This window comes from Trachemys scripta, chromosome 3 (assembly GCF_013100865.1).
Source record: "Trachemys scripta elegans isolate TJP31775 chromosome 3, CAS_Tse_1.0, whole genome shotgun sequence".
Classification (NCBI taxonomy): domain Eukaryota; kingdom Metazoa; phylum Chordata; order Testudines; family Emydidae; genus Trachemys; species Trachemys scripta.
Genome location: NC_048300.1, coordinates 60,121,207 through 60,141,432, shown reverse-complemented (window position 1 = coordinate 60,141,432; position 20,226 = coordinate 60,121,207). Strand labels below are relative to the sequence as shown.

Sequence of the window (20,226 nt, the reverse complement as noted above, 5' to 3'; positions counted from 1 at the left end):
GCCGGAAGCCCCCTGCTGAAAGGGTCTCTTGTAAGTGTCCAGAGTCCTTTTGTCTTGTGTCCCCTAGTTCAACATGTCCGAGGCGCTGGAGGGGGACATGGAGGAGCTGGAGAAGGCAGTCTTCCACCTGGAAAATCTCTGCCCAGCTCGGATGCATGACATGGGCCCGGAGATCCAGGGGACGCTGCAGGCCTGGGAGGAGCTGCGAAAGCTGGTGCTGGAGAACAAGGGCCATGTGCAACGGGCCGCTCGGCTGCAGCAGTTCTTCGGGGATTACTTAGCCATGATGTAAGTGGCTGCAGCCTGCAGGGCACCCTCCCTTCCAACTGCCCTTGCGATCCAGCCAGCCCTATCTGGAAAGCTGGGAGACAGGGGGGACAGCCTGAGGGCTGGTGCTCAGCTTGGGGTTCACAAGTGTCCGGCCAGGCATTGCTCTGTGGGGAGCAGGCTGGGGAGGTGCAAGGGGAGCTGAAATAGCTCCCTGGGGAAAGTCAGGTGTCCACAGAAACCCAGGATGTTTGCTACTCTCCTGTCGCTCCCCAGGCTTCCCCACCGTCTCCTGGCCCTTGCCTTCCCCTTCCTCCCATATTTTCCCTCAGCCTCCAGCCCTTACATTCTCCCTCTCTCTGCCCCTTCACGCCTCCCTGGGCTCGCCGCAGAGCCTGACGGTGGCCATTGTCCCCGAAGGCAGCCTGGCTGTAGTCCCGGTGAGAACTATGGGTGACCGTCTGTACTTGGGAAGCCGGAGCACCACTAGCACCGCTGTAGGGAAATGGCAGTGGGCAGCCTGTGGTTTCAGTCGCACTAAGAGCAATGGGAGGCGGTGGCAGAAATTCACAGGAAAGCTGCAGGAGTCCCTGGGAAGCTTTAACACACCAAGTGCCACAACAGTGGCAATAGCATCCTGCCAGGTGGCAGCTCTGTTCATGCCTCAGCCCAGGGGGCAACTCCCTGCGGAGACTGAGTTAGAACACGTCTGTTTCCTCTGCCTTCCTTGCTCACCAAATCCAGGGAGCAGGGGGCCATTCGCTGAAGGGACGTTCGCCGGATAGTTTGACCTAGTGGAGAATCAAACCCTGGTGTGGAAGATCCAGCTCAGCCTGTGGTCTGGAGGGAGTTCCTCACCTGTGCCTTCCTAGGAAGGGGTGGGGAGAGGGGAGGAGAGCGGTCGGCAGCTGTATTCCCGCCAGTCGTCCCAGTGGCTCCTTATGGCCCTGCCCTCTTGTTTCCGCAGCTCCTGGACCGAGGACACAAGGGCTCAGATCTTTTCGGAGAGCGTGAGTGCTCATGGGCTCCCAGAGACTCAGTGGGAAGAGCTGGAGAGGAAAATTGAGGCCAAGTTCAAGGAGTTTGAGGAGCTGGCAGCGGCAGGGCAGACGCTGGTGTCCGAGGAGCACTACCTGAGTGAGACGGTAAGCGGGAGGTGGACTGGGGGACGCTTCATGAGCTCCCCATTGAAAACCCTTGGGGCTCAGCCTCCAGCCTGGTACAGGGCAGATGCGAGCTGCTGGCTCATCAGAGAAGTGAGTCATGGGCACAGTGCCCAGCCAAACCGTTAGCGTATGGGAGCCCAGTGAGACAGACTTACCAACAAGCCATTCAGTGCTCAGGAGGAGCCAGCCTCAAGCACCCGCCCCGCAAGGGGCAATCAGACCATCCACATGATGGATACTGAGCACAGACCTGCTGGGGCTCCGCTTTCTTCCCAGACCTGGCCCCAAAGGGCCCATTATGAAGTTGCTCCTGAAGAAAGCACCAGTCCCTGACGAAGGGTTCTCAGCTCCCCATTGGCTTCTCTGTCCCCAATCCCAGGCTGAAGTTGTGTTTGGGGAGCAGAGGAGGGGAGCTGAAGTTCTCACAGGAGCCCTTGGCATCTTTGTTCTCCCCATAGATAAAGGAACGCCTGGAGGAGCTGCGGAGCATGCTGGGATGGGTGCTGGTGCGCTGGCGAGCACAGAAACACCACTGGGATGCTGGGAACAAGAGTGATGGCAAACAGGGCCAAGACGATCCCCTGGACTCTGTGCTGAGTGTGTCCCCCAGCTGCCAAGTGAGTCTGTAGCTGCTGTGGAACAGTCTGCGAGTAGGGATGGGTCAGGCTGCTGTTTGCTCAGCCCAGCTGAGGGGCCTCTCTCGGCACAATGAAAGGCCTCTGCACAAGGCCAGCATGGGGCAGGAGCAGATACACAGGCATTCTGTCCACAGGGCAAAAATCAGGGAGACTCACATAAACCAGGGTGGCTGTTTCCGTCTGGAGAATCTCGGGGAAGCCGTACACCCCAGGCCTGATTGAGGAAGGATGGGCTAGCGGTTAAGGCAGAGGACCAGCAGTCAGGACTCTTGGGTTCTAGCCCTGGCACTGCTCCTCACTTTGCAGCCTTGAGTGACTCCCCGCCCTGCTCTGTGCCTCAGTTACCCCACCTGCAATGCAGGGATAATGCTCCTGAGCCACCTCCCTGAGTGGGGACGGGGGCTGTGAAGCTGAATTAATGAATGCCTGTAAAGCACTTGGAGATCCGTGAATCTTTACTGCCTTTGGCATCCAGTGCTGTCATGTACAGAGCATGAGAGTCCCAGGGCTCCTGCCTGAGGAGTCCACCAAATCCCACTGCACACCCATAGTGCAGAGAGATGCAGGAGGGGGCACAGCAGAGGGGGTTTGGGGAGAGGAGGAACCAGGTGTAGGGCAGGGGGGTATGGTGGCACAGGGGAGGGAAAGGAGGTGCACAGGCCAAGGGGCTGGCCATCCCCACAACCCCACCTCTTCATCGTCTTCTATTGCTTCCCAGGACCCATGCGCCCAAGGAGCTGTGCCCGAAGCAGATGGCATCCTGGGCCCTATCACTTCTAAAGGGCCTCAGCCCACATTGTGCTCCCCCACCCCACCGCAGGGGCCCAGGACACAGCTCCAGAGGCGAGAGAGAGAGGTGGCCTCTCCTTCCTCCCCATCTATCCCAGATCCCCTCCAAGGCCTGGAGCAGAGTTGGGAAGATCCTGGTGACTCCACCCCATTGGAGGTGGAAACCCCCAAGGAGACTCTAGTTCTGGATCCCTCAGAGACCCCAGTGCTGCTGGTGCCGCAGCCTGGGCCCAGCAGCCTGGGCGGGACAGTCAACTTGATCCTGAGTATTGGCAAGAAGGGGGAGAAGAAACTGCAGCTGGCACAGCCTGGAGCGATGCCGGGGGAAGAGTCCCTGCACAGGGTAGGTGATGCCATGCTGGGGACACACGGCTTTGTCAGGGCTGCTAGCTTGTGCTGTGCACAGGGGGCTTGGTGCGAGGGGAGACGGGAGAGACCGCGTTTCTCGATAGAGCTGCCTGGGGGAGCTGTGCCCTAGGGCAGAGCTTGTCCAACTGCAGGTGAATTCAGGGCTGTGGCTTTGTAGGGCTTGGAAACTGCCAGGTGCACTTGGAAGGGCATGGCAGAGTGGGGGTGTTTCCGGGTGAACCCAGACCCCTGGGGCTGTGATTGAGCAGCAGAGAGCTCAGGAGATTCTCGGATGACTCTCTGGACTAGGGAGCCCCAGCCCTGGCATCCCTGCCACTCAGGAGGGCAGATACAGAACAATCTCCCTTGGATTTCAAGCAGGGGGCGGGCCTTTAGCACCATGGCACCTCTCCTCCCCTGCTCCTCCTCACTGTAACAGGCCACCCGCACTCCTCCCTCAATTTTCTTTTTGTGTCTCTCTTTCCCCACACTCAGCTCCCTGGCACTAAACCCTCAGGCTGTAAAACCTTTTGGAAGCGTTGCCAGGGGCTTTTAGGAAACACTTTGGGTAGTTTAAAGCGAAAGAAAAAGCTGTCTCGCCGGCCCGTGGAAGAGGTAACGTCCCAGGGGCTGCATGCCGGGCACAGTGGCTGCATGGCATGAGCTTGCCCTATACTAACACTCCATCCCATCCCCGCGAGTCCCTCTGTGTCTTTCTCTGACACCGCTCCTGGTCCGCCCTGGCTCCCGGCCGAGAGGCCAGGCTAAGGCTCATATCCCTGCTAGAAGGGCTGCAGCAATGGAGGGGGTGAACAGGGAGGGCACCATGTCATCCTGATAACCCAGCCACGAGAAACGGCCTCCCAAGGGCTGCCTGCTGTCACAGTACTCCGTAGAATGAGATCAGTGCACCAGCTGGCCCCGGGGGCTAGGGAATGGGCTACTGGGCCTCTCACCTCTTGGACACCAGTTGCTGTCTGGCCCCTTTTGGTAAGTGGTTTCCATCTGCTGGCTGTTGGGAGGTGAAATGAGCTAGAAGGTCTCAGTCCAGTCGCCAGGGGGGCAGCTCTCCAAACCCACAATCCAGCTGGCGGTTCCTGTCGCCAACCTGAGCAGAGAGGCCAAGACCTGAATGTGCCAGGGAGACCTGGGGCAGACTGGTGGAGGGAGGGTGTGTTGCATGAGCCAGGCCTGTCCTGGGAATACCTAGAGGGCTTCAGAGCTGTGAGGCAGACACTTTTACCAGTGCTGCTTTCACACAGAATTGTGTTTGTTTAATGCTCCCTATCTTGTGTATTTCTATCCTGAGGGGATTTTCCAGGAGCTCTTGAAATCAGCAATAATCCAGCACAGATAAGCTGAGCAGATCCCTGTGGGCAGCATCTCTGGACAGTCACAGGCTTAGGGCAGGTTCTTAGGGGTGAGGCAGGCTTAGGGCTTGGTGCTACGTGAGCTGGGCTGGAGCTTGGAAGCAGAGCTGTGACCTGACCAGGGCCCCTACTGGAATAGTTCATTCACTTGGACAGGACAGAGGAATAGGGAGCCAGCCAGAAGACTTGGGGATAGCAGGCAGCACCCAGCCTTGAATTCAGGGAAGTGCTGATCCATTCCCCCTGCCACAGAAGGACAGAGGTCTTTGCCAGCATCCTCTCCCAGCCTCAGGCTGCACAGACTTGCTAAAGAATCTGCCCGTTCCAGTGGGGAAGGCCAGGAAGCTCTGTGAGCATGGAAGAGGGGCGGTGTCTTAGAGCAGGGCTGCCCAACTTACGGCCCGCGGGCTGTACACAGTCAACCCGAACGTTTCATAAGGCCCATGGCCGATTTGAACGCAATATATTAATGGCTGATTCATTAGCGTTTTGTCTTCACGTTTACATCATTTTAGTTTACACGGGTGTGCAAATAGACGATACTGTACATAGAAACACGTACGAAACAAGCTGATCTTAAAATATAAAATAAATACAGGTGACTTGAAATTTTATTAAAATACGCAGAATGTTTTTAGCCCACACCAGGTTGTGGGTAGGTTTCTGTGGCCCTCCTGTGTAATAAGCGTGAGCAGCACTGGCTTAGAGAAAGAAACAGGCACCTTTGCTGAGTGGTGGGGAACGCAGGGACAGAGCAAGTCCCAAGTGTTCAGTGTCCTCCCACTTGGCACAAACAGGAGGGAGCGAAATCCCAGCATCGGGGCACCAGCAGTGACTGGGTCTCCTTTGCTAGATGGGCTCCAGCCAGCAAAGGGTACAGGGAGGGGATCTGTGCTGTTTGAACGATGCAGCCAGTCTCTGCTATACTGGGGCAGCCAGAGGGCGTGTGGGATACTGCACCACAGCCTGCAACTGCTAGCCTCTGTAATATGAAGGGGCAGCCTACTACACTACATCTCCCAGCATGCCAAGCCACTGAGCTCCCTGGAAGCATTGCATACTGGGATCTGTAGTCCCTCCAGGCACATGACGGGTGATGGGGGCACAATTAAGAGCAGCCCAGCTGGTGAGTTGTCCAGTGCAGCCGCCATTAAGGCAGCATTGGGTTAGCCTTGCACTAGAACAGGACTGTGGGAGCTGGTCCCCCGCAATGAAGCCAAGTGACCGTGACATCCTGGAATGTGTCTTGGGCTGCCTGACCCTGCTGGCCACTGTGTGATGAGAATGAGGCTTACTGTGATGTGTGACTGACAGCTGGGCAGGAGGAGCTATGTGCCAGTGCATGCCATTAAGGACCCAGCCCATGAGTGGGTCCAGGGCCGTGCCCACCCAGGCAGGTTTGGGCACTAGTGACTTGGAGCGGTTGGACGGTGGGTCTCACGTCTCTCCCCACCCTTGTGTTTCCCAGGTGAGCACCTATCTGCAGGTGAAAGAGAAAGAGGGGGATCGAGACGCCACCCGCAGGAGCTCGACCATGCCACGGCCAACCAAGCGAGCGCCCACAATAGCCCATGCTTCCCTGGTGCCAAGCCCTGGGCCTGAGGCTGCCTTCCACACCCTGCCCAAGATCAGCTCCAGCTCCCTCCTCAGCAGCCTGAAGAGAAAGGGTCAGGCAAAGGCAGAGGATGCTCAGCTGTTCACGCTGCAGGGCATCATGGGAGCAGGTCCCAGCAGGCTGCAGCCTTTGCTGGAGGAGAAGCACAATCCCAGCAACACTTGGCCTCCCAAGTGCAGCAGTGGGAAGAAGTTGGCAGGGAGGCCTCCAAGCCCCAGGCTCGGGCAGCTGTTGGACCTTGTGAAGATCCCGCTGGGGAGGGCCATTGAGGCAGAATGTGGCATTGTCAGGGCGGCATCTGGTGGCCCCAAAGCTGAATTCCTGAGCCAAGCCTGGGGGCCCAGCAGTTCCCAGCCGGCCGTGGCGAAGAGTGTTTGCCGGCACCTTTCCCTGGGGTCTGTATTGAGCTTGGAGCTGCCAAAGGACCTTGGTCTCCTTGGTAACGTCCAGGACACCATTAAAGTAGCGCAGAAGGAGATGCCAGGAAGGGAGGAGGCGAGGCAGGACGGGGGGGTGATTCCGTGGGACACCAGTGGGGCAGAGAGGGAGGCGAATGGGGCCAGCCCGCAGAAGGAGACACTGAACCAGCCGCTGGCCACATGCCAAAGGCCCAGCGGGCCAAGGGATGCTTTCAGGAAGGCTCCTAAAAGCGAGGGAGGCACCTGGTTCGAAGAGGTGAGCTTCAACCCAAGCTACCGCAGGCCAAAGGCGCACGGCGTGGGTGCCACCCCCAGTGGGGAGGAGCGATGGACTCCCAGGAGCCAGGGCAGTGATGATTTCCTGGACTTCAGACTGAACCGGCTCTCCCGCATCAGCGTGCTGCACGAGCAGATTGGGCGCGAGTGGGACAAGCTGGCGGCCACGCTGGGCACGTCCAGAAGCGCGAAGGCCGAGAAGCCAGCAGGCTGCAAACCCAGACTTGGAGAATCAACTAAGGCAGAGCTCAGGCCTTCTCCCACTAAGCACACGAGTGGTGCCAGAGGGGCCCCCAGCACAGGCAAACCAGAGCATCCTGCAGTGAATGGCAAGCTAAAGGAAGATACCCCAGAGCATCGTCTAGAGCCTGCCCCCTTCCAGGAGGCCACGGAGGAAAGCCTGATGGCACGCTCTGGACGGTGTACAAACCTACCGACCCTGCTGTCTGTGTCTGAGTGCCAGCTCGGTGCCCAGCCACGTGGCCTGGCGTCAGCAGGGTTAGACTGCCAGGGCCTGGCTCCAGACAGAAGGGCGGCCGGATCAGGGCTGTCCAAAGGGGCAAAGCTCCCAGGCTCAGCTGAGGTTTGCCACCCCGACCACGAACTGTTTGAAGAAGAGGAGGAGGAGCTGCAGGCCATCTGGAGGAACGTGGAGGGGCGCAACAAGCAGAGCCCCTGTGCAGACACTGATGCCCACCCCACGTCAGGGAACAAGGCAGACAAGGCACAGAGCCCAGAGGTTTCCAGTGGGAGACTGATCCTAACATCAGCGAATAACGTGCTGGTGGCCAAGTTCACCCTTCCCACCTCCACCCAACTCCTTCAGAGCCCAGACGGGGAAAGAGGCACCAGTGATGGGCACGGTAGTGAGGGCAGCCCACGCGGGTTCTGGGCATCCTTCCCCTGTCAAGACGATCCCCGTGGGGCAAAGGAGGCTGCATCCATCGGATCAGTGGAGGGTACCTGCCCACAGAACCGGCAGAAGCATCAGGAAGAAGACAGAGACGTTGGCAAGGTGAGTGGGCTTTCTGTCCTGTTCTTTAGGGGCTGGGGGAGACCTCCCAGAAGCTGTACTGTCTCGTTCACACGCTCTCAGGCACTGCAGTGGTGGGACCAGATACCTAGATATTCCCTGCTTTATCCCAGGCCTCCGAGCTACAGTTCCCCTGGCTAACCTGCTCCTGCACTGGCCACAGAGGATCACTCGTGAACAGCATGTGGGGCTTAGCTGGAGGTCCGAACACCATCTCCAGCCTGTGCCAAGGCTCAAAGCCAAACCTCACCCACAGCTAGGGTGACCGGACAGCAAGTTTGAAAAATCGGGACGGGGGTGGGGGGTAATAGGAGCCTATATAAGAAAAAGACCCAAAAATCGGGACTGTGCCTATAAAATCGGGACATCTGGTCACCCTACCCACAGCCATCAGCAGGGTCAAACCCAAGCGTTTCAGCACCAAAATCACCTCCTCCTGCCACTGGACCTGAAGCAGTTATTCTGCTAGTTGGAAGTCAGTAGCAGGCTGAGTCAGGTGCAGAGACTGGCCACTAGGGGGAGATGTGATCCCATGCTCTCTAAGCCAATGGCTCTCAACCTTTTGTACTGGTGACCCCTTTCACACAGCAAGCCTCTGAGTGTGACCCCCCCCCCATAAATTAAAACACTTTTAAATATATTTAACACCATGTGCAAGGGCGCAGTCTTGTCCTGTAATGACTCGATGCACCAGAAGGATGAAAGGTCTATGAGTGCCAGCCATGGGAGTTCTCCTGTAGCTTGAGTGAAAGAGGACTGTGTTTTGGAACTGAAGAGCTGGGTTCTAGTCCTGGTGATTTCTGCAGCAAGGTGGATTTATAACCCTATCAGGACAGAAATGTATGCACAGGGCTTACTGCAAATCCAGGCCAATGTGAGGAAGATGGTCTCTGTGCTGTAGTTCCCTGCTCTGCAATTCACTGCTGTCTTCTGGTCCCAGAGGCCATCGATGGGGCTGGGAAGAACCATGTAGTTAACGGGTCAGGGATACAGGATCCCAAGAAGGTCCCATTGCACAGCACTGCACTGTCACCCCTGAATCTGCACAGCATTGAGCCTTCCCTCTAGGTCCAGAAGGGCAGCATATGTCCCCATCAGGACACACATGGCCCCATTATAATCCCTCTGACAGAGACTTTGACCCCCAAATGACCCATTTGCCATTGCAGGCTTCATGTTATGCTCCTGGCTGGGTGTGGGACCCCCTGGATTGCTGGCTGCTGGGGACTGCGCTCCCAACAGCCCAGTGGTGCTGGGGCTGCTTTGCTCATTGCCTGTCTCCTTGCAGACGCCCCCCAGTAAAGTGGAGTTTCAGATGATGGAAGGGACTCTGGAAAGGAAACACGTGTTGCAGACGGGAGGCAGAAAGGTACAGTAGGAGCTGCCTGGCCTTCTCTGTGGGCCGTGGGCTACACGACTGCATTTTCCTTCTTTAACTTTATCAGTCTCTAATCACACACACAGTATGTTAGATACACTGCCAGAAATGGGGCCTGTGAGGCTCCTAAGTGCATACCTAGACACGCAAGCCAGTGGCCCGGTTCTCAAAGGTGCTGTCACCCAGCAACGCCCATCGTCTTCACTGCGAGGTGTGGGGTGCACGGCACTCCTGGCAAAGCAGCCCGGCTGTGCACGTAGGGACCTAATGGAAGGTCCCCCACTGTTGAAAATCTTGGTTCCTGTTTTGAAGGTAAAATGGATAAAACCTCAAAGGGGAAATTCTGCCCATCTAAACAGCTCCTTGAGCGTTTCTCCAGCTGCTTCCAAGCTGTGGAGCTGGTGATTTGATCTCCCAAGCTGTCCAGAGCACTTCTCGCCAGTCGTACTTACTTTCTTTCTAAGCAGGGGAAGCCAGTGCTTAATCGGGACTGCAGTTCTGTAACACTTCAGTGCATAGCTTTGATTATAGGATCTAAGCAGTTGCTGAGCTGTTATTAAACATTCCCTAAATGCTGGAAATCGACCCTGGTCAGCATCCGCAGCATGGAGCTAGCAGCTTGATATTCCTCAGGATACCAGTCATTTATAGCAGCTTCTAAGATGGTACAACCCCACTCAGGCCCTGCCAAGCGATGGTATCACATTGGAGTCAATCTGCAACACGCCTGGTGACATGCCACAAACAGGGAGGAATTAGTGCTTGGAAATTGAGGGCCAGATCTGCAGCTCTTGTAAATGGATGCAGCTCCATTGAAGTCAATGGGCCGGATCCCCAGCTGCTGTGAATCAGCACAGTTCCATTGAAGTCAGCAAAACTCTACAATGATTTACGCCAGCTGTGAATCTGGCCCTAGGTCTCCTGTGTTAACAGCACCCAAACGTGTGTTTGCAGGATCTCCGGGAGGGAGCTGCACCAAAACGAGCTCAGCCAGGACTGTTTTCTGCAGCGTTGTAAGTGGCTGTGTAGGGACTGGCAGGCACTGAGTCTCCTCCCTGCTGCCTGCGGGCTCAGCCCTGTGAACACTGGGCCTGCAGGGACCTGAGGGCTTTTTGAGGATGATAAATGATTTTTACTCCCCAAAACATGAGCCCTGGACTTACTTAAACTCTGTGTCAAAGGAAATCAGCCCTAGACACACACTTGCTGATTACGCTGTCTCTATCCCCTTGTCTGCACTTGAGAGCAACCCTGATTCAGCCATTGGCGGGGGAGCAATCGGTATAGCTGTGCCTGCGCTAACCGCTAACTGCAGCAAGGACAAGCTGTGATTTGTCCTGCTTGTGTGTCGGCGTCTTTCCCAAATGAAGTAACCCAGGTTAGCGTCTCTTAGCCAGCCTGGGGCCCCATCCTGCTGCTCCCACTGTCTGCGGTGCTAGTTGTATGCACTCGGAGCTCCTGGGGCATCAGCTGGCATGCGTGTTTCAGTGCTGCAGCTGGAGGAGAAGGGTGCTGGCGGGGAAGGGGAATCCCGGGAGCTGGCACATTTGTACCTCTCCAGATTCCTGACCTATTTGGCAGTGCCACAGAGATCCCTTGAGCCCCCACTACTTTTTAATGGCCCTGTCACTAGAAAGCACCCAGATGCACCACGTTCCTGCTAACTCATCAGAGCAGGAGCAGCATAGCAGCCTGGCACTCTCCCCGGACCAGGGTAGAGCTGCAATGCTGACTGGGCCAGGCCTCGCCCACTTCACCTTTGGCCTCTGCTTCTGATCTCTTAGGCAACCTGTCGCACCTGGAACCTGTTCCATGCAGTGCTGATGAGGCAGACACTGTGCTTCTACCAGGACAGGAAGGACACTCTCAAGGTACGGTGTGCAGCTGGGCCCCTCCCAGGGAGCGGCGGGTGGGGATGTGAGACTGACAGTGAGGATAGAGCAGTGTCCACTGGTGAGAGCAGTCCCTTCTTTATGCCTCAGTTTCCTCCTCGGATTGCAGACCAGCACTGGAACAGCTGTCAGAGGTTGTACAGCTTCATTGATGAATGCGTGCAAGTGCTTTGAGGAGCAAATCATCATCAGTGGCAGGGGGCTGCAGATAGCAGAGCTGGACCAGCTGGGAGAATGAACCCCTCACCTCCCAGACAGCACATACGGCTGAGGTCTAGGGTGGTAGTGCTGGCGGGGCGAGCAGGGGGAGCAAGGATCTCTAGGAAGATGGCTGGAGCTGAAAGGAGAACCGTGGGCTCTTGCTCTCCAGCCTGTCTCCCTGTGCTGGGCCTTTGGCTGGAGGGAGCCCGGTTGTGTTTGAAGGGGCAGGACAAGACTCCCACCCATGCAGGTGTCCCCGCTACCCCAGGAGCCTGCATGATCCTCTGCTGCCGCCAGCCTCTTGCAGGCCATTAGGTGGTTGGGGGTTGGTGCTTGGGGTGCTCCTCCTAAGTGCTGGGTCGCTGTGAGCCGGGGAGGTGGCCTTAGTTTCCCAGTCTCTGGATGATACTGGTACTGCATCCAGGGGGAGGGAATACAAGCACAAAACATTCCCTTAGCTGATTATGCCAGAGACCCACTGAATGGCACACACAGGGAATCATTCACCTTTCACACCTGCATGCCGCTGCCAGCTGCCCGCGTATCCCCCATCCCCAGCTCTCTGCTCCTCACAGTGTCACCCACCTACAGGGCACTTCCACCTCCCTTGATGCTCACAGTCTCTAGACCATAGAACAACGTTGCTGCTCACCAGCATTGCCTTTCGTGAACACCCCCACCCCATGCGACCTGCTGGGCGGGAACAGCTTTGTCCTGGCTGTTACCCCTTGTGGCACATCCTAGGTGTGGTGGGGACCACGGAGCAGGATGGACACCAGTTAGTTGTGAGTCACAGGCACAAGGGAATCCTGCTGGGCATGGGGAAAAGACCCTCCAAGCCTCAGAGGCCTCACTGTCGTCTTTGCTGTCTCTTGTGCTGCAGAGCTCCGTGGTGGCCCTACCCCTGAACCTCTCAGGAGCACAGTGCACCCAGGAAACAGAGTATACCAAAAAGACCAACTGCTTCAGGCTACAGTGAGTAACCCCAACCAGTCAATTCCACAGAGCTTCAGGAAGGGTGGGCGGTCCCATAAGTACAGCGCCTCCTGCTGGCCTCCTTATAGTGCTGTGATGAATGCCCTTAATTGACCATACGCATAGCCAGATAATGGTAAGCAGTCAGCTCTGATGAAGTGCCAGCCCCTCAGCGTTGGGGACCAGGCCCTAAGCACTGAGGCATGGTTCCTTTGCCCTCGGGCCTGTAGCCCAGAGGGAGTTAATATGGGGTTCTAGTGTAATTTCATCCTCTATCCCTTTGGCTCCTAGGCTGGGGGGTTGGGGAGGGGTGGGGTAGGAATTTGCACCTCATGTCATCGTTTTGCTGACTTGCTATTTTCCTCCCAGGCTGCGGGATGGCTCTGAGTACCTCTTGAAAGCTCCATCCCAGCTGCTCATGAACCAGTGGGTCTCCAAACTGCAGCAGAATTCAGGTGAGGAACACTCCAGCCACTGGCAGAGCAGGAGGCAATGGAGGGATGGAGCAGTGAGGGGCACGGGCAGAGCTGTGTGGGGAGCCCAGGGCTGGGGATAGCAGCGGGGCTGCAGGTCAGGGTGAGGGGCAGTGGCAGAGTTGTGTGAGGGGAGCCCAGGGCTGGGATAGTGGGAGGGGGCTGCAGGTCAGGGGTGAGGGGCAGTGGCAGAGCTGTGTGTGGGGAGCCCAGGGCTGGGATAGCAGTAGGACTGAGGGGCGTTGGATGAACTGTGCAGGAAGCTTCATTCTGTGCTTTCATTGCTTCGCTCTCACCACAAGCGGATAGTCCTTCCTGAATTTTCTGGTGCAGGAGGAGTCAGAGGTCTACATTTCTCCCCTTCTCCTAAGTTTCAGGGCAAGGCTTGATTTGTGACCTCACGTGCTCCAATGTAAATCAGGAATGACTCCACTGATGCCAGCTGAGTCCCCCTGCCATAAAACTGGTGAGATCCCATGAGGTTGAGGTGCTCCTAATGGCATGACCATTAAACAAGGTCTGTGTCCAGGCAGGCGGCTCAGGCATTGTGACGAAATCCCAGCCAGGTGTGAGAGAGAATCATTGAGACCCCAGGGCAAGAGAAGCCAATCTCTGCAGTGGGCCAGCGTGAGTCCCTGGCCTGTCCCATACTGCTCTGTTCCACAGGGCACCAGGGGATTTGAAGCACCAGTTTATTCAGTACATTTCCTCCCACTGTTGCTGGAGGTTCCCAAGTGAGAGTGTGATCCTCCCCAATGCCCAAACTCACCAGACTAAATCTTGGGGGGTAGCTGAGGGGTGAGAGCAGGAGGGGAACTTCCCAGATTCCTTGGAGCCAGAGGCTCCAACTTGAGGTGCTGCTCTCTATGCAGTGAGAGTCCCATGCAGGTTGCTGTATCTGAATCTCTCAGACCAGACCTTAGAGCCTACATTCCCTTCTGCTCTGCAGGGACACTCAGGATTCCTGGGCACACAGGATTTTGCCCATGTGCTGGCCAAATTTTCTCTTTGCTGCCTCTCCCTGTGGTGGAGTGGTTTGTGTGCCTGGTGCTGCCCTCCACCCCAGAAGTGGCTGCATTTCCATGGTGCTGAGTGTCTGGAATTTGGGCATTTTGCTGGGCTCCTCGGGAGGAGAGGAGCTATGTAAACAGCCAAACATTATTGTTCCGGTGCTTAGCTGTGGAGAAGGGTTTGGGCTGGTTAGTTTGCAGACACTGAGCCAGGACCCACTTCCCTAGTTCATTTTAATTCTAGTGCCCCTTGATGTTGTGAACATGGACAGAAAAATAGCTGCAAAACGCCCCCATGTGAGGCAGGGAAGGGCTTTGTGAGGGAATGCGCTGTAAAGGGGTGTGATTTCTAAAGCACACCGAAGTGTTGTGCATGAATTGCTCTGTGTAGACCCTGCTGGTGTACAGCAAAGGGCTTTAATATAGTACAGTTTCAAACAACACTGTGTTAAAGCACACCAGCAGGGTCTATGTGAACCAATTAATGCACGTTAGTGTGCTTTCGAAATCATAACCCCATAGAGTGAATTACTCCCCCTTGTAAACAAGAAGCCCTTTGTACATGCAGCTGGGTTGCTCCTCACACCCAGATCTGTCAGACCCCCACCACACCGATTACTGTCCCTCAGTGAGAAAAAGTGCTTGGGGTCTGTACCCTATGTTATGTACAAATTAGACTTTGGCTTAAAGTTAGCCAAAGTGTGGAGGAGTCTGGGAAATGGAGGTTGCTAGTGTGAGAAAGTTACAGATAAGTTGGAGACAGTAAGAATATTGCAGTTATCGAGGACATGAGTCATGCTATGGTGCCATTATGTTTTGGTTATAACTGCTTCAAGCAGGGTTTTTAATGAGTATTTTTGAGAATTGTGAATGTTTTTTTTTTCCCAATTCTGTCTGTATTGATAGAATGGGAAGGATGTTGGTTCAGATGTTCATTTACATAATGTGTAATGTAAAGAGCCAATAAGGAGGAGGAGGAAATATAATTATGGTAAGGGGCAGTGTAATGTTAGGTGGTACGATAATAAATTATAAAAGGAGTCAATTTGTTAATTTGGGAGGAGCTCCACTTAACGTCCAAAGGGTCCCGTTAGGTTCCAGGATTATCAGGTTGGATGTCACTCTGTTGTTAGTGGTCCAATCGCTCGCTGACACGCTATTTCATCTTCGTGTGCAAGTAGAATTGTGGTACTCTGTAAGTAGTAATCACATCCCTGTTTGCTTAGGGACGCATTTTGCTTTTGAATAAAATTTAGTTTCATCATTCTAAGTGGTCCTCTACTAAATACATTTTCCGTAACCGAACTAGAGGCTCAAAAACCAAGTTGGGTTTTATTGCACCCTTATCTTTAATAACTCCATATTAACTGGAAACATTTCAATATAAGGTGACAGCTCGCAGACAGGCTCTGCCCTCACCGATCCCAGATGCCAGGCCATCTGCAGCTGCCCAAGGCAGCCTCCGTAACCCATTCCCCTAGACGGGAACCTCTACTGTTGACCTGACACTGAGCACAGAAGGGCAAATCCTAAGCCATGCCGAGCAGCCGTGACTCTCAGCACCTCTCTGGCATTGGCCCCAGGTGGTTCAGCCCAACGTGGCGTGAGACAGGCCCTACTGTCTGTGGATTTCAGGACTCTGGTTGGTGGCTCTTTTCCACGTTATCAATAGATATTTGTTTGCCCACAGGTTTCCCTGAAGTGGATTATTTCCAGGCACTCACGCAACCTGCTGAAGGGACCAGCTCTGCTATGGGGTGAGTGCTGGGAAACTCTGTCCAATCAGTGAGCAGGTGGTGGCTAACACTTGGCATTCAGAGCCACTCATGCCAGGGCCCTGCAGCGTAGCTGAAGGGGGCTGTGCTGACCCAATGAATTAGCTGCACTGCCCAGGCCAAAACTCCTTCCATTACCTGCCCATGTCTCTAAGCTCTCCACATCCCTTTGGATATTGCCCCATCTTCACTGGGGTTTGCAGCTCCTCCCAGTTTAGTATCACCTCCCAACCCCAACAATTAGCATGCTGTGTTACCCAGCTTTCTGGGCCTTAAAGAAGCTTCAGGTGAGCCAGGCTGCGGCCTGCATTAGATGCGTCCCCCACTCAGAGCCCCCAGGTAGGGGTCCTGCCCAAGCTAGTTTGAATTGTTTGTGGGTCAGATTGCCTGAGGTGAGCAGGCCCTCTCTGCAGGTGAGACAGGCTCTGTAAATCTGAATCTCTGCCACTCCCTTTCATACGCAGACCCAGCAAGATCTCTGGGCCTGGAAGCTCCAGCTCTTCCCACCTGCTGGGACATCATCAGCCTGTTACAGCCAAGAACCAAGAGATCACATTGCTGCCCAGGTCAAGTGCCAGGCTGCAGCTGCCTTATGGGACTCGGGAGGACACACTGGATTCAGCAGCCTCACAAGCAGGTGGGTGGGTGTGGTGACCTCCCAGCGCTCCAGCCTGTTGGGGCCTCTCCTCAGGTGCCCGGCTCAGTCTCCCTTGCTCCCTGTAGCAGAGCAGTGCTCCTCACACTACTCTGCTCACGCCTGGGTAGGTGGCGCCATAATAATCCCCGCCCGAGCTGCAGATTCCAACATCGTGTCCTGAGTCCTTCTGCCAGCAGGGCCTTCCTGCACGGTCTCAGGGCTGGTACGAAGCACGTACGAGTGACACCTGACATTGTGTGGTGGGAGCAGGGCCGGTGGTACCATTTAGGCAAACTAGGCGGTTGCCTAGGGCGCCAAGATTTGGGAGCGCCCAAAAGCGGTGCCCCCAATTTTTTTTTACAGCATTCCTACGCCCCCCTCTTCCCAAGCGCGCGGTCGCTGCTCCATTTTTCCCGCCTCCCAGGCTTGCGGTGCCAATCAGCTGTTTGGCGCCACAAGCCTGGGAGGGGAGGAGAATTAGAGCTGGGGTGGCATGCTCGGGGAGGAGGCAGAGCAGAGGTGAGCTGGGGTGGGGAGCTGCCACAGGGGGGCACCTCAGGGCGGGGGGGGGGGCGGGGAGCTGCTGCAGGGCTGGGAGCAGGGTGCAAGGTGGAAGTTTCGCCTAGGGCACAAAACTTCCTTGCACTGGCCCTGGGTGGGAGGGAGCCAAGCTGAGTGGGAGATGCTAATGTCCTCAGAATCCTCTCTCCAGCTGGAGAGGCACCAGGGACTCGCCCACGCTGGCGTTTGGGCAGGACACCTGGGTTAACCTCCCCACACCTCACCCCCATCCCAGCTCCTGTGCAGTGCCCTGGCCAAGCCACCTCATCTGGAAGATGATCCCACTTGGAATACTGCTGCTCCTAGCACTGTGCTGAGGCACTGAGGTCAGAGGAGAGAGTGCCCCCTGCTGAGCTACACACAACACCTCCCTGCAGCACAGCCCCCCTTCAGAGCATTGGGCTCAGTACTGACCCTCTGTTGAGACACCTCCACCACTCCCTGCTGGGTCACTGCTACTCAAGAGGAGAAAGCACTCCTACTGAGTCACCTCCCTCCCTCCTTGCAGAACCCTGGTTTTAACTGGGGTCTCTCTGCCAAATGCCAGGCCTCACCCTGTCTACTGAGCTGGGGATTTTGTGATGAGGACGCTTGTCCCACCAATAGCTGGACTGAAACCCACCAGCTCCCCTTGCGCAATCCAGCCATGGAATGAGGCTGGGTCACTGCTGACCAGGGCTGGATTGGTACCGATTTCCAGAGGCGAAAGGTCCCATCTTCTACTCCCATCACCATCCTGGGTTTGGTGGGCTAATCCTCCCCTGCAGACTGTACAAGTGTCCCAGGGCTCTTTGGGGCTGGCACGGTGGCATCCTGATGTGATCTTGCATCTTGCACCAGTGTAACAACAGCACCATTGTAACGCCTTGAGTTTGTGCTAGAGCAACCTGCACTTAGAAGCCCTTTTCTGTCTGTCTGACATATATAAACTCCTTTCCTTGTGTTTCCCCTTTCTGCAATAGGAGATAATCACAAAGCTGTCAGCCACACGACAGGGCACAGGCAGTGCCAGTGGTTGCCTGCTGGGTCTCCAAGATCCCAGGATAACAGTTACCAGGAGGAGGAGGACGCGCTGGTGACACACAAGAGGAGGTCCCACTCGTTCACCTCAGGTATGCAGCACAGGGAGACTGGGTTAGTGGCAGGAGCAGGGGACCGGGAGCCCATGGGTCGGGGCTCTGTTCCTAGCTCTGGCCCTTTGTCCAGGGAAGACTCTGCACCTCAGTCTCCCCCTCTGTAACCCTGACCCCCCTTCCAGTGGGGCTGTGCTTGTAAAGAGCTTGGAGATCCTGGCATGAATGGTGGTATAGAATCCTGATTGACCTGCCTTAGTAGGCTTCTGGCTCCTGATTGGCTGGCTGTGACAGGCTGCTGCGTATAAGTGGTTTGCTAGTCAGAGGTGATGGGAAGAGGGCTGAGATCCAGGCCTCTTTGTGTTCCCATCACAGAGCTGGTCCGCAAGGGCTTCATCCTCAAGGTTGGGGTTGTGAGTCGTGCTTGGTTGACCCCACTCGGGGGTGAGGATGGGGATGGAGAGTGTATGACTTATATGCAGGTTTTAGAAGAGCCATTCAAGCTGTGAAGAGTCTGAGCTTCCCAGGTTGGCCTCTGCCTGGGCTTGTGGGACTAAGCACGGCTTCACAGGCTTTCAGCTGAACCCCAGACTTGCCCACCCAGCCCTAAGGTGTCTTTCCCCGGGAAGTTCAGACTTTCCTTTTCAAGGTCTGAATTTAATTGCCAAAGGCCACCATGTGATGGCGACAACACCCTTCTCCTCACAGTGACCTGTCTACAGTAGAGACAGGTCTCTGCTCTGGGCACCTGGGGAGGTTGCCCCCAAAATAAAGTGGATAGGAAGTCCCTGTATTTGTATCCCATTCCCCAGTGCCCCTTATCCAGACAGTCCCCCATATGTGGGACCACATTGAGCTGGTGCCCTGCTAATCAAAGCTCTCATACCTCCTGTGAGGGAATTGGGTTATGACACCCCCCGCCCGGCAAGCCAGACCATCCCTCTGATCAGGGGCCAGACAGGAGCTGGGGCCTGGCAGGGAAAGGCCCCATATCCCAGGTCCCCTGATAGTTCAGTGGTGGTGGTGTTTTCGTGGGAAACTGCAGCCTGCCCAATGCTTCATCTCTTTCAGCCACTTACCAGAAGATCACGCCGGTGTCGGTGCCCAAGGAGCCCCTGGAGGCTGGAAGCAGCTACTCCATCACGTTGTACATCGGGGAGCAGGCAGTGGCCATGCCCAGGGCTCGCTGTCACTCCTTCGTGGCCAGGCCAGGGAGCCCACGGGAAGGCGCCCCCTCTCGCCACAAGAACAAATCCGTCTTTAAGAAGTTCTTTGGGAAGAAAGAATGAGCCCACTGGATTGGGGGGATGCAGGTTGCAAGAGGGCTTGAGACTGCTGGTCTATTAGCTCCCACTCGTGTGCCATCCTAGCAGGACCTCTCTGCCCAGCACCTGTCCACAGGGCTCCCTCCCTCCCCAGGGCTGATGGGAGTACTGGGGGGAGAGACACTGCTGCGCTGGGCCGTACCAGCCCAGGGGGCTGCCCCTCACCCACCCACCCCTAATGGGAGCAGCTGCCAGGGGCCAGGCTGCTCTGGCAGACAGAGAGCAGGAAGGGGGTGCATTGCTGTATCTATCAGAGCCCCCTTGCTGAGCTTGCAGGGACCAGTCTTTGTGTGCCAGTGGAGCTGATGGAGCCCTGTGTGGGGGGGTGTCGGGCAGCTGGTTCCCCAGCCACCCTGGGGCACAGGCTGTCCAGGGCAGGGAAAAGGGATTATTATTGTTATTAAAACCAAACAAACCAAATTATCTTGCTGTTTCTTCCTCTCCTTGCTAGCAGAGCCAGCGTTGGGAGGAGGCTCCCTTGGGCTGCGATTCTCCTGAGTCCCATGCCAGAGGGCCTTCCTCAGATCCCCCAGGTGTGCTCTAGGAACCTTGCTAGGGGGAGCTGTGCTGGGTTCAAAGGAGAAGGGAGCTAGTCTGCGTTGCTCTGGGTTGGCGAGGGGCTCCTTGGAACGCTGAAATTGCAGGGGGAGCTGGTCCTTCTCTCCGGGAAGCCTTGGCCTGAGGCGTTCCTTGTGCATGGTAGATCATAGCCCAGCCCCAAGCTGCCCAGCTGACCGAACTAGAGCAGGGTCTACAGGGAACCTCACCCCCTCCCTGGGGACACAGCCTGGAGGTGATTCCACACCACTGAGTGCTAAGCTGGTGAGCTTTCCTCTGCCTGCAACTGCCACGCCCTCCCCAACGAGCCCTGCCTGGGGAAGGAGCTGAGGGTCAGGCCAGACCCAGACATCCCTCCCAGGGGAGCTCAGACCAGAAGTAACGCCTGTTCTTCACCCACTGCTCAGGTGGGATTTTCACAGGGCCATGCCCCAGTTCACATGGTTG

The 20,226-nt window shown here is 56.1% G+C and overlaps 1 protein-coding gene across 2 annotated transcripts; it reads left to right on the top strand.

The window, feature by feature from the left end:
- The first annotated feature begins 47 nt into the window (after window positions 1-47).
- On the top strand, window positions 48-19,627 carry LOC117874581. 2 transcript variants are annotated; one of them, XM_034764848.1, is made up of 14 exons: window positions 48-288; window positions 1,235-1,412; window positions 1,892-2,050; window positions 2,790-3,203; window positions 3,704-3,823; window positions 6,047-7,903; window positions 9,210-9,290; window positions 11,084-11,170; window positions 12,276-12,367; window positions 12,737-12,822; window positions 15,541-15,607; window positions 16,090-16,262; window positions 17,786-17,935; window positions 18,968-19,627. In XM_034764848.1, the coding sequence occupies exons 1-14, from the start codon at window positions 74-76 to the stop codon at window positions 19,183-19,185; spliced, it is 3,897 nt and encodes a 1,298-aa protein (XP_034620739.1). In that variant the 5' UTR covers window positions 48-73; the 3' UTR covers window positions 19,186-19,627. The 2 variants fall into 2 exon arrangements, with proteins under 2 accessions (XP_034620739.1, XP_034620740.1); XM_034764849.1 differs by lacking the exon at window positions 3,704-3,823 and having other exon boundaries at window positions 49-288.
- Window positions 19,628-20,226: the final 599 nt, after the last annotated feature.